Raw genomic sequence first — 17,009 nt, forward strand, 5'->3', positions numbered from 1 at the left:
TTCATACATTCTTGAGGTAAATTTAAGTATCCAAATAAGACAACTTCAGGAGCCAAATTGCAAGATTCATTTCTTTGGGATTGGGATGTCTTGGTGTTCCATGGTTCGGAGTGCGAATGTCCGGGTTGAGGGGAAGCTTCGCATGTGGGACTAGAGACAGTTACAGGAATGTTGAAAACTATGGTTGTCGAGCCCATGTTGGAGCTATTAGTATAATGACGAGAGATGTTTGTCTGAGTTTCCTGACAACTAATGGAAGTAGTGGGAGAGGTGAAAGAGGATGCAAATAACCCTAACCAGTTTATTCATAGAGCATTACCCTGGGATTGATGGTGTGGATACCTGTTTGCGAAGTGTGGGCATTTCGTGTTTTCTTTTTTTGCAAACGGGTCCATTTCTGGAAACCCCCCACTTGTGAAAGTATGGTTGAAGAACCTTTGGGTGAATTTCACATTCGTGGACTTGTTGTTGTGTTCTGCTGAGAAAGTCCGCAATTTGACTGGTTGTCCCTGGGTCATTGTTCTGCTCGCAGGTGAATGTTGTGGTGTATAGCTAACCTCAATATTAGCCAAGTGAGATAATTGGAGAGTGTGTGTTCACTTCCCTGTTTTTTTGTAAATAATACATTATTGTCATATTGTCTGTTGGAATTAGGACAGCTTTGCCTTGTAGATGAGGCAGGGAGGCTTTGATTGCTAGATGAACAACTTGCAGCTCTAGGTGACATATGGAGAGTCTTGTGTTTGGAATCCCATACTCCCTGAATAGTGAGGTTGTGGAGATGTGCTCCCCAACCTGTTAGGAAAGTCAGCCGCCCCTTGGTTAGATTCTGTGGATTCCACCATTGCAGTGAGTGATGTGTGCGGCTGTCTACCAACACTAGATTGTAACTCAGTGAGTGAGTCCATAATTGAGAGAGACATTGTTGTAGAGGTCTCATATTTAGCCTGGCATGTGGGACTATGTAAATACAGGACACCATTATTCATACCCAGAAGTATGAGAATTGTTCTGGCAGGAATTTGACTTCCTGCTTAAAACTATTGAATTAATGTTACTATGTTGTGTATTCTGTATATGTTTAGGTATGCTAACTCTAGTTGTGTTGTGAGCATGGCCTCTAGGTATGACCAAGTAGTGGTTTGTTGTAGATGCAACTTTTGTAGGTTGATGGTAAACCCTAGTTAATGGTAAACCCTAATTGATATTTAAGGTTTTTTTGAGTGTTTTGTTTGCAAAGATTGAAATTGTTTGCTTTGATTAGCCAGTCGTCTAGATATGGGAAAACATGAATATTTTGCCTGCGCAGATATGCTGCTACCACTGCTAGATTTTGTGACTACTCTTGGAGCAGTGGTAATCCCAAAGGGAAGCACTTTGAACTGATAATGTTTTCCTTTAAACAGAAAGTATTTTCTGTGCGCAGGATGAATTGGTATATGGAACTAGGTTTCCTTTAGATCTAAATCCACCATGAAGTACCCTTTTTAAGTTGAGCATTCGAGACCTCTTGTATATACTGTAGTATATACTTGTATGTGAATGTACTTTGTGGGCTCTGGAGATCAGCCCTAGGACTTGTCTGCTTCCGCTTAGGGACCTTTTTTCTGTTCAACTGCCTCTATTTAACTGTCTTGATAGAAAACGACCAGTAGAGGTCAGTAAAATACCAAAATTGCTTTCTGCTGAGGGACCCTTTTTGTATTTTTCTGGCAACTGCCTCTATTTAACTTTCTTGATAGAAAACGACCACCATAGGTCAGTAAAATACCAGAATCACTTTAGCATTCTCTAGATTACGGTCCCTAGAAATGGTCTTCCACGAGCACCCGTTGACAATATTGTTTTTCAAATCTTGTATTTCCTGTGATATGACCATTGAAGGCCCTCATTTTATATTAAAAACAGCGCTTTGGACTATACCATTTCCTGCTGAAAGGCAATATTTCTCTCCATGTTGTCCCATACCTGAGGTGTCACGCAATTTGGTGCTTACTTTCCTTCCATGTTAAAGAACAATAGATGTTTCAGCACCCAGTGTTGCGGGACACCGCGGCGCTCGTCGCGCTGTCAGGCGCGCAAGGACTACACTTCCCGGCAGCCGGACGCTCGCGGTCACGTGGGGACGTCACCTACGTGCGTCCTACGTGACGCGGAAGCATCCGATGTAGTCGCGGCAGTCGGCGGAAGACGCTGCCGATTATTCTTTGAACTCACAGGCATTCGGAGTTCGCGGCGGCAACTAGAGGTTGGGTAAGGGTGTCCGTGACACCACACCTTTGTTTGTTCAGTGCTGGGGGCATGTTGTTAGCCTTTGGATTCGGCGTCACGCTAGGACCTTTGTGTGCATTTGAACCCTGAGCATTTGAACCCTGAGCATTTGAACCCTGAGCATTTGAACCCTGAGCATTTGAACCCTGAGCATTTGAACCCTGAGCATTTGAACCCTGAGCATTTGAACCCTGAGCATTTGAACCCTGAGCATTTGAACCCTGAGCATTTGAACCCTGAGCATTTGAACCTTGTGCATTGAACCTTGTGCATTGAACCTTGTGCATTGAACCTTGTGCATTGAACCTTGTGCATTGAACCTTGTGCATTGAACCTTGTGCATTGAACCTTGTGCATTGAACCCTGAGCATTGAACCTTGTGCTTTTGAACCCTGAGCATTGAACCTTGTGCTTTTGAACCCTGAGCATTGAACCTTGTGCATTTGAACTTTGTGTGCTTCCTACCAGGATACTTGGGAGTACGAGTGACGTAACTCTGCTCTTCCTGGAACTTGTATACCTAGGGTAACTTGCATGCTATGAACTGGGGTACTAGGAGTACGAGTGATGTAACTCTGCTCTAGGTAACTATTGCGGAGTGGTTGATTTGAAGCCACTCGATCTGCCTTTGCTTTTACGCGCTCTTTCAGGCGCTTCACCTATAGAACGTTTTCAAAAAGACAGCAGTGCTGGGCCTTTACATACGTACTGTTCCTTCCTATTCCCCTGAGGGTGCCTGGCAGTACATGGTCCTTACCGGAATCGTTGGCTCCTATAGACCTTCGCTGCACCCCTGAGGGCTGGCTCATTCTTCTTTTCCTTTACAGGTTAGTGAGGGCCCGGTAAAAGGGTAAAGGGGGGGGTGGTGAAGCAGGAGTTTAGGAAGGGGGTCCAGGTACTAACCATTGTTTTCTTGTGTCATCTACAGGTCTCCCTCCCCGCTGTTCCCATCCTTTCCTTCCCCTCGCTTAACCACCCTTTAGTCTGTGTTGCTTTGAGATCCAGACTTGGGGAGGTTGGGAGGGGGGCCCCCTAGAGCATCGACCCGACCCCGAGGATACGTTCAGGCCCGGAACACCCAGGCTAATGTGCTGCATAGCTAAATACATATAAGGTCCCAAAGTAGAGACAGATTGCATTGCAAATCTTTGTTGTATTAGAGGAATGATCTCAGAGAGTGACCATATGTAAGTGTTCTGATATGATATAATAATTTAATGGTCCGAGATCGAGAATGGGCTGCAGGGATCCATATTTTTGGGGATATGGAAGTATAGTAAATATACTCCTGTTCCCTGAAATTGTTGTTGAACTGGTTCTATTACTTCCTTGTGTAACAGAGCTGTTATCTCTTCTTGCAGGATGATTTTGTGTGGATAGTTTGTTTGCGAGGTGGGATATTTGGAAGAGTTGTTATGAGTTTTAGACAATGACCATGTTGGATAATGTCTAAGACCAACTGGTCTGTTGATTGATTTCCAATTGTTAAGAAACTGTTGAAGACAGCTTCAGACAGGTGTTAAGTGGTCTGGTGGAATGGTAAGGAAGTTCTTGCTGGTTATTGGCAATTGAGGAACTGGTATAGTTTCCTCTACTTCTTCCTTTAAAATAGTTTCCTCTATAAGAACCTCTGTAGAAGGTTCTAGGTGTAGAGGTTTGTTCCTTTTTTTTGTATTGTGATACAGAGGTGCCTGTGGTAACGGATTTTGCACCTTGTTTGTAACTGGACCTCAGAAAAGAACCACACTACCTGTTAGTTTGTAGAGTTCCTAGTGATTTTGCTACCTCAGTTTCCTCATTCATCTTTTTTGAAGGGCTGTGTCCACTTGAGGTCCGAAAAGATGTTCTTTATCGAAAGGGATATTTAGTATGGCGTGCTGTACCTCACGCTTAAATCCTGACACCTTTAACCCTGCAGGCCTAAGTAATAGGATATTGGTGTATATACCCCTAGCAGCAGTGTCCGCTGCATCCAGTGCACATTTAATACAATTGTTGATAATAAGTTTACCTTTATATACTATTTCTTGACCTCTTTTTCTATGTTCGTCAGGGAAGCATTGGATGAAACCCTCCAATCGCCCCAATGGGCCCTATCATACCTTGCTGATAGACCCAGGCTATTGGCCAATGATTAGCTGCTTGTGCAACAACTCGTTTACCAGAGGCATGTATTAGCTTGGACTCTTTTTCTGGAGGTGGTGCGTCTCCAGTTGTTTGGGAGTTAGCCCTTTTCCTTGCATTTGATACTACTAGAGTGTCTTCGATTAGTTGGCCTCTAAAAAAAAAATTTAAAAAAATGGGGTCTGATGGTGCTGCTTTGTACTTTTGTCAATACGTGGATTAATTATCCTCACTTTGGCTGGGTCTTTAAAGATGCAGTCTGATTGACGTGTCATATCCTTGAGTAATGGTAAATATTGTGTCCCTCTCTGTGCATTAGACAAAGTCTCGAACAGAAAATCCTCCTCTATTAAATCTTTATATAGAGGGACCTGATGGAACGTGGCTGCACGTGCTATTAGGTCCTGATAAGGAAAGGCATCATAAGGAGGACATGGGCAAGTGGGATATAAGTCAGGGTTAGTGTCGTCTTGAGGCTCAATATTAAAATCATCCCAGGCATCCCCTAGATGTTTATTGTCTAGGTTATCCTAATCGTCTTCAACTATTTATTGAGGGGATGTTACCTGCCTCAGGCAAATGTGGTGAGTGAGGTGGTGTTTGTGGTATAGGAGAAGGGAGAATGGGAATGTCCAATGGACTAGTTGCAGCATCCTTCCTTTTCTTCTTTACAGGTTGGACAGGAATGTCCAAAGCCTACTCAAAACTCAACTGCTTCTTAGAAGTGTGCTGTTTTGGTGGTTGTATCATTATTGTCAGTTCCAGGCTGGATTTGCAGTCTTTGTAGTTTCGGATTGAGCTTTCGATGAAACGGCTAAAGGATTGGCTGTAGAGGCTGTGGAGGAGCATTTCGGTGGTGGAAGTTTTGTTTTAAATGGAGGAACATTCAGTTCTGAAATAGGAAGTCTTTGTTTTGGTACCAAGCCCGAAGACCGAGGTGTTGTGGCCTCGGATGTAAAGAAGGTGGAAGCCCTGCTGTAAGCTGAACTTTCGGAGATGGAGGGCAGGGATTTTGAGTCATGTTTTCTGTGCACGCCATGGCTTGTCTGCAGTAGCTGCCAATGAGCAGGTTTTTTAGTGAAAGTCAATGGTTTGGGTGTGGGATTAGGGGTAGAAGTACTCACCGAAGGTTGCTTTTTTGCTGGCTGAAGAATGGTAGAGTCATCCTTGGACTGAGACTGGGACTCAGAATCATGGATAGAAAGGGATTCCTCCTGTGCCGCTGAAGCATCATCCTCCTCATCTTGTCAACTGAAGATGTCCCGACATCATCCGCTTGCCTGCACTGCATTTTCTGTCGTCTAGCACATTGGTCCCCAAGAGTCTTTTTGGACCAAGAATCCAGCACCCAAGGACCCTCCTCAACGCTCCAGACGACACCTGCAGCCTAAATACCATGGGACGCCTCCAACCGCGACCAGCAGAGGGTAAGATTTCCCGACACCAAAAGACACCCAGCGCCCTGCGGCCCCCTGTGCCCAGCTCCTGGGTGCCTACCTAACCTACAGCTTCCCAACTTACCTCTCAAAGTGGTGGTGACACCTGAAGAATCTCTGTCCCCGAGCTTGCAGCCTTTGTTCATCTTGCAGCTTCTTCACTGAAATACACTGAGCGCCCGACGACTCAAAAGCACCCTGCACCCAGCCGCCCAAGTGCCCCTGGAAATGCAGCATCTGTTCTATTCTACTTCCCCACTTGCCCTGAGTAAGTGACCAGGAGCCCAGCTCCCACAGCCGCGTGGCCTGCCTGCAAGAAGCCACCAACCAAAGGCCCCCTGCCCGCCATGGGTTAACATCCGGCCTACTCTCTCTGCACCCGGCTGCCCCTGTGCCGCTGAGGGTGTAACAAATGTACCTACCCGACCATGGGAGACCCTCGAGTCTAACCCCAGAACCTTGGGGTTAGACTCAGGAAGCTGTAGGTTAGGTAGGCACCCAGAAGCTGGGCACAGGGGGTCGCAGGGCGTCGGGTGCAAGGGTGTCTTTTCGCGTCGGGAAATTTTACCCTCAACTGGTCGCGGTTGGGGGGGGGGGGGGGGGGGGGGGAGGGTCTCTGGTGTTGAGGCTGCAGGCGTCGTCAGCAGCGTCGAGGAGGGTCTTTGGGTGCTGGATTCTTGGTCACAGTCGCCGGGGAACGTCTTCGTGGTCTTTGTTCGCTCCGGCACAGGCCAGGCTTGGCTGGTGCAGGAGTCACGGTTCCTGGCTAGTGCCAGGGGTCTGTTACTTGCTTTGAGCTGAACCACTGCTCGTGGGAGTCCCAGTCTTATAGAGTCACAAGGCAGTCAGGTCCTCCGGGGTTTTTGAGGTTGCTGACCACTGGAGACGACGGGGTTTAGCAGGAGCAGGTTCGAGGGTCGACAGGCCTGTAGGGCTGGGGCCAAGTCAGTTGGTGTCGTCCTCTTGTTAGGAGCTGCACGGCAGGTCTTCTTTCTTCTTGTTCTTCTTGCTTGTTTCGGATTCGGGATCTGAGGAAGGAAGGTTCGGGGAGCCCCTAAATACTAAATTTAGGGGTGTTACTGGTAGGTAAAGGGCAGGGACCAATGGGTCCCTTCCCTGGGGTGGGTACACCCCCTATTCTGCCACTCTCCAGTGGGAGAGGGGCAGTAGCCTAGTCCTGATTGGGCAGGGCTCCCTATCTTCAAGATGGCGAGAGCCCGGAGATGTGCTTGACCTCACCTCCCCCATCTGAGGGGTGGGGTTGGCAGAGGCTGGCACACCCCCTTTCCTTCCTTGGGGTCTCCCGCCAGTCTTCCCGCCAGAGTGGGGGTCAGAACCGGTGGGGGCCAGTTGCGGAGTACAGCAAGTGGCCTGGAGAAGCTCACAAAGGCGGCATGCCTTTGAAGCTTCCCCTGCCCATCCTGGGGGAGGAGACCTAGCACCTCGCCCAGGATGTCCATTGTAGCAGGCCCAGGAGAGCGGATGGCTCTCTACCCAGGGGTCCAGCAACATGTCTGCTGTGTGGCAGCCTAGGCAGCCTCTCAGACAGGACGTGGATTGTAGGTTAGGTTCAGGGGGTAACTCCAAGTTGCCCTCTGTCGTGCATCTTACATTAAATCCCACACTGGCATCAGTGTGGGTTTAATGTGCTGAGAAGTTTGATACCTAACTTCTCAGTCTTCAGTGTAGCCATCATGGTGCTGTGGAGTTTGTGTTGACGATCTCCCAGCACCATATACTCTTAATGGAAGCACTGCACTTACAGCGCCCAGGAATGGACCTGGGTACTGTAAGGGCACAGGGCTCATGCACCTGTACCCACACCACTGGCATAGGGCACCTAGCTAGAAGGGTGACTGAGGTATGCCAGGGCAATGTGTGTTGTGGGCATGGCACACAGGGATGTGTGCCATGTCGACTGTTTTGTTCTGCACCAAGACACTCAGCCTGCAAAGGCAGTGTGCGTGTGCCAGGTTACAGGGCCTCTAAGGGTGGCACAATAAGTGCTGCAGCCCTTAGGGGCCTTCTCTGGTCACAAGGTCCTGGGTACCTAGGATACCATTTACCTTCATGCTGTTTTAGGGAAGGAACACTGGCCCTGGGTACCTGATTGGCAGGAGCCCAGGGCACACTCAGTCAAAGTACATCAGCAATTCAGCAAAAAGTGGGGGCATACCATGCAAGAAAGATGGCACTTTCTCACACCGATAACTAACATTTTCTCCATAGGGTAACATTGACTGGTTTCACTTAGAAGAATTTCCAAGTGTTGAGTTTTGAATCTTTGAAATATTCACTAAAAATCACCCGATCAACGAAAACGAAATTACTCACCCGTTACCAGGAGCGATCCCAGTGCTGGATGTTGGTGCCAAACACTGACCCTGAAAAGTAATTACAACTGCGATTTTCCGATAAGCAAACTTTCCTCCATAGGATAACATTGCCTGGTTTTTGCCAGAAATTCTTCTAAGTGTCGATTTTTGAAACATACAAATATTCCTTAAAATTCGCCTGTGTAACAAAAATGATTTCTTTCAACTGTTTACAGGAGATGCACCAGGGCTGAATCCAGGATCCAGCCCAGAGTAAAAAAACCTATGCAAAGTAATTGATATTGCCTTTACCTAAAGATTCCCATTGAGCTCAATGTTATAATTGAACTTGTGTTGCCTATTGCAACAACTGTAACTATCGCATTTAAAAGTCTACTGCTTATTGAAAGTATTCAACTAGAGCATTTCATTCTGAGAAAGTATTTTGATACCTACTTGTGGTTCCAAAATAAAACTACTATAATATGTTGATATACAAAACAATTGGCCTAGAGTTCAGTTCTTGAGTGTGTGAGACCATTTGCTGACTGAGTGTGTACAGCAAGTGCTTTACACTGTCCTCTGATACTGCCTTACTGCTCGACCAAGCTACCACTTTAGAGAGTAAGGATATATCCAACTTTAACCTCTGCCAAACCTCTTGAGAGTGTGGACTCTGTGCACACTGAACCTTATTTTGGTGCAGTATATACAGAGCCACTTTCTTACAACACACACCCATAATAGAGACAGACACTTGTTATGCCTTCCACAAGAAGCTTACCTGAGCAGAGACTACATGGTCACCAAAGTGGCGCATCACATCTCCTCGAAGTACAGTCTGCAGCTGGTCTAAAGAGAGCAAGGGCAAGGCGGCCCCCAGCAACCGATAACACATGTAGCTAAAACCATCAGAAAACATAAAATTAGCAAGATATTTCAGAAAATTACAAACTATTTCTTTATGAAATGGAGTGCTTAAAAGCTAGATATCTTTCACAGTTTCTGAAAACATGACTGTCAACTTATTGTGTGCAATTTGAAGACTGTACATTTAAAAACAAAACTTACCAGAGAACAGCAGCAGAAGCTTCAAGCATAGACAAGTAAGAGGCAAAAACAAAAAATGAAATAGAAATACAATTCTTCGTTAACTGATCAGTTTGGCTTATGCTCACCTTATACATCTTCTAAATATAGACAGCCCCACTCTAGCCCTTTTGTGGATAGGCACACAGCCAGTGACTAGCTTATTGCAAGAAAAGGTACACCCTTGATGTCATTTCATCAAGTTTGACCAAATGTACGGTGCGCACACACTTTGTTTTTCACTTAACTGGGTAGGCACCAGGGTAAGTTATGTGAACGAACCACACAAATGCCAATTAAGCTCTACCTTCAGCACAAGAACTAGTCAGGCACATTCAAAATTCTGATTGCATTTTCGGGTCTCGGTGTCAGAGTCCAAGATATAACATTTGTAGTACTCAGAGCCAGGCTGTCTTAACTGGAAGGGACAACTTTGATAAGCTGCATCAGCTTATCACCTATACAGTCTTTAAATAAGAGCCCCAGGTTAAAGGCGCCAACTAAAACTGAAACTGCCAATCCAGAGTACCAGCCAATGCAGGGAAAAAATGTTGCAAGTGAAAACTAGTCAGTCATGTGCTAATATAACTGAAGGAAGGCATGGATCTCTGAGGGTTTGACCATGTTGAAAGGAACCAGCAGAGGAAATTTACCTTCCAAACCCTACCGGCAACCTACCTTCTCTCTGAACAATCGATCGCCTACTTTGGAAAAAGGTAAAAATGTAATTCAACTCATTCACTCTACTCCCAAGCGAGAAGAAGGAACTCACCTACTGCCATTTTACAGGCACTAACAATCCTATCCTTTTCCACTTTAGTATCCACATCATCACCTTTATTATCTCATTATACCTTTACGATATTATCCCCTCCTTTCTTTTTTGTGAGATGAGTCCAATTCGTTTTTGTGGGAAATAGAGTATACATGTTTACTAATGAACAAAAGGCCATATTAAGAGGCAGTCTTTAGTTCTTTCAGGAAGTCAGAATCCTGGTGAAGCACTCCGACAGCTGAGGTTTGGTGAGTCCGTGGGAAATCACGGGTGGCCACACAACGATCACAAGACAAGTGAGAGACCTGTGACACAGCTGCCCAGGGGTCATGGAGCGTGCAGCCTAGCTGAACGGAGGCAATAGACCTACAAACCCAGAAGTGCAGCAGCGAACATCTGGCGGAGTGGGATAGCGGGGATGTGTCACATAGGCCCTGTAAGTAGGGGTGCTGAGGGTGCTGCAGCACCTCCAGAAATATGCTTGAGTCCAGAAGGTGAATGAACACTAAAGATGCCTTTAAATTTGGTGCGTAACTTGTCAAATTTGCTGTACGTTCAAAGATAAAGGTCAAACGTCAGGTTATGTATTCTGACAAATTCCTGCTGATTCTGAAACTGGTGTTTACTTTTATTTCTATGGCTGCAAAGTGAGAGGATTTCATAAAAGTGATCTTAGGTGACAATCCTTCTAGGGTACAGAACATGAATGGAAAGGCTGTCCGATGGCCATTTTTTCTTCTAAAATATTTACATTTTGGTAAATGAACTATACACACTTCAAGTTAATAAAGTACAAATTCAGCACTTATTTGTAATTCCGAAGTGTGATGGAAACAAAGATTTTAATAGGGTCAAGACAAATCAAGACACTTGGTGAAGAGCGAGTGATACTCACTGAAAACTGATTTCCACATATTAGTTTTTGCACTGTAAATGTTTACCATAAAATTTGCATTTCTATGCAAGTTTAGTAGCCCTTTAAACAGATCATTTACTGTCTGTAAATGCCAGTGCCCTACCTAACCAGTGGTCCAAAATGCACCACCAGTTACATGTCACACCTTTACCAGTCCACATTTGCTACACTTGATTTTTGTATGATGCTTGGACTTTTCACAATCCTTATGGCATCAGAGAGATAATATTAATGGCAGCACCCCCACTCAAACGAGTTCCAGCACCACGTTCATGCCATGGCCCCTATTTTGCCACATTCCCCCTAGCATGGAGATACAACATGGTGAGATGTGCTCAAACCTCCAACTTTCCTACAGAAGCAGAGATGAGCACGGGGAAGTGGCAGGAACTGGGTTGCGTAGTCGAGTGCTCCCAGTATACGGAGGAACCCTTTTTACTTAGCAACAATATTTAATGTACACACACAGACTGGAATTACAAGGACATAAAAGGTGCCACTACTCTAGTGAAACCTACGTGAATGCTTCAATACTTATTTAGCACCAGCCCCCGCAAACCCATCTGCTCTTGCTATAACGCCAGAGGACTAAAACTTATCAGCAGGCAGCGCCACATTGCAGTGTCACTGGACCAATTAATTGTCGAAGACCAAATCGTCACCTGCTACTTTTCAATGAAGTGGTGATGGAGAAGTCAAAACGAGTGCCAGACATAAAACTAACACCCATCAAAACAGTGATTGATTTGGTGAGAGAAAATGCCATGACATTAACCAGTGTACTTAAAACCCTTAGGTCAGACCTGGGAACACTTGAAACAATGGAATGAAGAGTGCAGGCCCTCAAGAAACACATTAAAAGGATTAGCAGTGGCTCAGATATTGGTCTGGAACTATGGCAAGTTAAGAAAAAACTGGTGGAGGAGATGGACCAAAGCCGAAGAACTAATGTTAGCTCGTTAGGTGTCCCAGAGGGCATGGAAGCCTATGACCTGCTCAGTTCTTTAACTGCGTACAAACCAGAATTAAAAGGCCTACAATTTGTTCCTCCCTTTGTTTTAACAAGCCCATAGGATCCAATTTAAGGACTGCCAGAAAACCAGACTACTTCACGGCCAATCATTGGTGTTTCCTGTGCTGCTAGTAGGTAATTACTGTGGTGAGGAAGCATAATGGATCCTTTCTTTACGAGGATTCAAGAGTCTACCTGGTGACAGCCTCTCACAAGATACAATTCTAAACAAGCATTGGCATGGCCAATAGGTATCGCTTTTGGGACCTTATAAGTATTTAGGTATGCAGCACAATATCCTTTAAGCACCAACATTAACTGTTGCATGGTTAAACACTTATAAGGCCCCAAAGATGAGACCTATTGTATTGGCTATGCCAATGCTTTTTTTTTTTTTTAAAGGACAAGCAGTGCTATCAGGCTCCGGCTGCCACTGAGAGAGAGAGAGAGCGAGGGAGAGAGAGAGAGCGAGGGAGAGAGAGAGAGCGAGGGAGAGAGAGAGAGCGAGGGAGAGAGAGAGAGCGAGGGAGAGAGAGAGAGCGAGGGAGAGAGAGAGAGCGAGGGAGAGAGAGAGAGCGAGGGAGAGAGAGAGAGAGAGCGAGGGAGAGAGAGAGAGAGCGAGGGAGAGAGAGAGCGAGCGAGGGAGAGAGAGAGAGCGAGGGAGAGAGGGAGAGAGAGCGAGGGAGAGAGGGAGAGAGAGCGAGGGAGAGAGGGAGAGCGAGAGAGGGAGAGAGGGAGAGAGGGAGAGCGAGAGAGGGAGAGAGGGAGAGCGAGAGAGGGAGAGAGGGAGAGGGAGAGAGGGAGAGCGAGAGAGGGAGAGCGAGAGAGGGAGAGCGAGAGAGGGAGAGCGAGAGAGGGAGAGCGAGAGAGGGAGAGCGAGAGCGAGAGAGGGAGAGCGAGAGCGAGAGCGAGAGAGGGAGAGGGAGAGCGAGAGAGGGAGAGCGAGAGAGGGAGAGCGAGAGAGGGAGAGCGAGAGAGGGAGAGCGAGAGAGGGAGAGCGAGAGAGGGAGAGCGAGAGAGGGAGAGCGAGAGAGGGAGAGCGAGAGAGGGAGAGCGAGAGAGGGAGAGCGAGAGAGGGAGAGCGAGAGAGGGAGAGCGAGAGAGGGAGAGCGAGAGAGGGAGAGCGAGAGAGGGAGAGCGAGAGAGGGAGAGCGAGAGAGGGAGAGCGAGAGAGGGAGAGCGAGAGAGGGAGAGCGAGAGAGGGAGAGCGAGAGAGGGAGAGCGAGAGAGGGAGAGCGAGAGAGGGAGAGCGAGAGAGGGAGAGCGAGAGAGGGAGAGCGAGAGAGGGAGAGCGAGAGAGGGAGAGCGAGAGAGGGAGAGCGAGAGAGGGAGAGCGAGAGAGGGAGAGCGAGAGAGGGAGAGCGAGAGAGGGAGAGCGAGAGAGGGAGAGCGAGAGAGGGAGAGCGAGAGAGGGAGAGCGAGAGAGGGAGAGCGAGAGAGGGAGAGCGAGAGAGGGAGAGCGAGAGAGGGAGAGCGAGAGAGGGAGAGCGAGAGAGGGAGAGCGAGAGAGGGAGAGCGAGAGAGGGAGAGCGAGAGAGGGAGAGCGAGAGAGGGAGAGCGAGAGAGGGAGAGCGAGAGAGGGAGAGCGAGAGAGGGAGAGCGAGAGAGGGAGAGCGAGAGAGGGAGAGCGAGAGAGGGAGAGCGAGAGAGGGAGAGCGAGAGAGGGAGAGCGAGAGAGGGAGAGCGAGAGAGGGAGAGCGAGAGAGGGAGAGCGAGAGAGGGAGAGCGAGAGAGGGAGAGCGAGAGAGGGAGAGCGAGAGAGGGAGAGCGAGAGAGGGAGAGCGAGAGAGGGAGAGCGAGAGAGGGAGAGCGAGAGAGGGAGAGCGAGAGAGGGAGAGCGAGAGAGGGAGAGCGAGAGAGGGAGAGCGAGAGAGGGAGAGCGAGAGAGGGAGAGCGAGAGAGGGAGAGCGAGAGAGGGAGAGCGAGAGAGGGAGAGCGAGAGAGGGAGAGCGAGAGAGGGAGAGCGAGAGAGGGAGAGCGAGAGAGGGAGAGCGAGAGATGGAGAGCGAGAGATGGAGAGCGAGAGATGGAGAGCGAGAGATGGAGAGCGAGAGATGGAGAGCGAGAGATGGAGAGCGAGAGATGGAGAGCGAGAGATGGAGAGCGAGAGAGCGAGAGATGGAGAGAGAGAGAGAGAGAGCGAGAGATGGAGAGAGAGAGAGAGAGCGAGAGATGGAGAGAGAGAGAGAGAGAGCGAGAGATGGAGAGCGAGAGATGGAGAGCGAGAGATGGAGAGCGAGAGATGGAGAGCGAGAGATGGAGAGCGAGAGATGGAGAGCGAGAGATGGAGAGCGAGAGATGGAGCGAGAGAGAGAGATAGAGCGAGAGAGAGAGATAGAGCGATAGAGATAGAGAGAGCGCGATAGAGAGAGCGCGATAGAGAGAGCGAGATAGAGAGAGCGCGACAGAGATAGAGAGAGCGCGATAGAGATAGAGCGATAGAGATAGAGAGAGCGCGATAGAGATAGAGAGAGCGCGATAGAGATAGAGAGAGCGCGATAGAGATAGAGAGCGCGATAGAGATAGAGAGAGCGCGATAGAGATAGAGAGAGCGCGATAGAGATAGAGAGAGCGCGATAGAGATAGAGAGAGCGCGATAGAGAGAGCGCGATAGAGAGAGCGCGATAGAGCGAGAGATAGAGCGAGAGAGAGAGAGAGAGAGAGAGAGAGAGAGAGAGAGCGAGAGATAGAGAGATAGAGAGATAGAGAGAGAGAGGTACAGAGAGAGAGGGTGGAGGAAGAGAGAGAGGGGGTGGAGGAAAACTGCAGCCTGCTTGCTACATAGTTGCAGTTGTTTCTCAGCCAAAGAAATGCAAACAGCAGATTATTGCAGCCTAAATTGTAGCCTGGCCGTTTAATACAATTAAATTTCTGGAAGGCGTGTCCCTCAAGCCAACCCGCCATATGCAAACAGAAACAATTGCCATGGTATTCCGGTCACGCTGCTATTCAGGGTTAAGTGGCTCTGCGTCGACGCCAAAGATGATAGGCGCATACCCTGTTTATGTTGCAGCACAGAAATAACAGAACAGAAAGTCCAGGCATGCCCTTAAATTCCCTCTGAATTTAAGGACAGGCAAAAGTAGGTCTGGGGAAAAGGACATTGCTATAGGCAGAGTAGAATGAAGTGGACATTTGGCTAATTGCTTTGCCATAACTTATTGTACAAACATCATGTGAAAGAGAACTTAGAATGCCTAGTGATAGACTAGTGAGGTCAGTGCGCAGACGTGAACAATAATAGCATAGTAGTTGCAGCATCCTCCTGCAAAATACACACAATCTATGATGAGCGATACCGGCTTCGAACTTTGAAGCTGCTGTCTACAATCATGGTCGGTGTTACCGCCATGGCATAATGGAGTAGTGACTGTCATCCACAGATGTTGAGAGCTTGAGGGGTGACAAAAAAAGTGTGTGAGACACAGAAAGAGGAAACGTGAAGATGAGAGAGTCTAGAGAATGGGAGAACGAATCAAAACATACTAAAATAAAACACACTACAGGAAAAGATAGACATGTTGTCCAGATGGAAAGCCCCTTTACAAACAGTAAATAAGTTGGTGGACTTTCAGTCAATTATCACTGACAAAAGTAGAGTACAGCGTCTTCCAGTGTTAGTTTGTGGGTGCAGAGGGGGTTTGCAGCAGGCATGTTGGAGACTTGTGAAATGCATTGTCAAATGACCTGGCGTTGCATACTGATTTAATCTTGTAAAAACCTTTTAAATAAAATCCAGCGAACTATTCTGTTTCATGAAGGTTAGCAAGGGGGAAGGATTAATTCAGGACAGATGTAGAATGTTGGCGTGTTCTACATTCGGATAATCTCCCCCAGTGTTTCTTTAGCTGCCTGGGTCCCAGATAGGTACACAAACGAGGGGCTGGAGTTTTCCCACTCAAAGGATGCGAGCCTGGAGCAGGCCTTGCTACCTCTACATTTTCTCCGTGATGTTGCTCAGACAGCAGGAGCAAACAGTTTACCCAACCCTGCTTTTACCAAAAGAGAGGTGGGGGGAGGGGGTTGCTTAATTGCGCCCATATTTGTAATAACGGCCACCATTGTTGTCACGGGTTTGGTTGTAGTTTCCAGTGGGGAGTGCAGGCAGCCATGTCGTTAGCACATTAAAGAGACTGCGCGTCTTCCCATGCATTATTGAATAGATGCAATATTGAACGACTCGTCGAATAGGGCGGCCGAGGAACATTTAAGCGTCTGCCTCTTGTTGGCCAATTGAAATGCGCGTCTTAAATTAGAGTGTTTTAATCGTCTTCGCCGGGTCAGCACCTGTGTTGAAGCGCGCGCTTGGGAGAGAAAGCCCGCGAGCGACGCGAGACATGCGCGTTACCGTGCGCGTAACCGCACGCTCTATGCCACCAAAAAAGCTGTGGTCGGCTTTTTAAAGCCCCACTCACTAAATGTCTCGACAGAGCAGCGAATGCGCTGGCTCAGGCGTGACCTAAAAAGGAAGACATTTCCAGCACTGTGTCATGGCTCAGACCACGTCAATACACCAAAAGGTGCCTCAGTGGCAAGGTGTACTGGCTGTCTGTCATGAGGAAGTGTTGGTCAAATGTTAGTGTCATTTTCATTAACTGTACATGCGGACACAGTTGCAGGTGTGCAGAATCATTATTGGTGCGGACACATTCGTTTTCGATTACCAGTTGGTTTACTACTAAACAATGCCATCTGAAGGGGTCCCCGTAGGGTCACCTCACCAAGGCCATGCAAACTGCCACTGCAGCCTGCATGCCTTGGTGTAGAGATAAACAACATCGACATGGCACACTGTATGTGCCATGCCAAGCAGAACTACCTACGGTATAGGTAAGTAACCCCTCTACAGGCCTTACAAGCCCTAAGGCAGGATGCCCTACATCTGAAGTGTGGGCATACCTGCATGAGTAGATATGCCCCTACAATATTTAAGTGTATTCTTAATATTGTAATTTCCAGTGAAGCCATAGAGAATACATGGGCTGGAAACTCGACAACTCAGCACCATGATGGTTATACTGAACCCAGGAGGGTTGGTTACCAAACAACTCTTCTCAATAAATCCCTACTG

General features: G+C 47.6%; 1 protein-coding gene across 1 annotated transcript in view; it reads right to left on the reverse strand.

The window, feature by feature from the left end:
- Window positions 1-17,009, reverse strand: part of MYBBP1A (MYB binding protein 1a) — a 418,097-nt gene that overhangs the window by 302,602 nt on the left and 98,486 nt on the right. The window contains exon 8 of the mRNA XM_085649771.1: window positions 8,931-9,048. Coding sequence (XP_085505897.1) covers window positions 8,931-9,048 — 118 coding nt within the window. The remainder of the gene's footprint in view (window positions 1-8,930; window positions 9,049-17,009) is intronic.

This window comes from Triturus cristatus, chromosome 3_2 (assembly GCF_964204655.1).
Source record: "Triturus cristatus chromosome 3_2, aTriCri1.1, whole genome shotgun sequence".
NCBI classification, from domain to species: domain Eukaryota; kingdom Metazoa; phylum Chordata; class Amphibia; order Caudata; family Salamandridae; genus Triturus; species Triturus cristatus.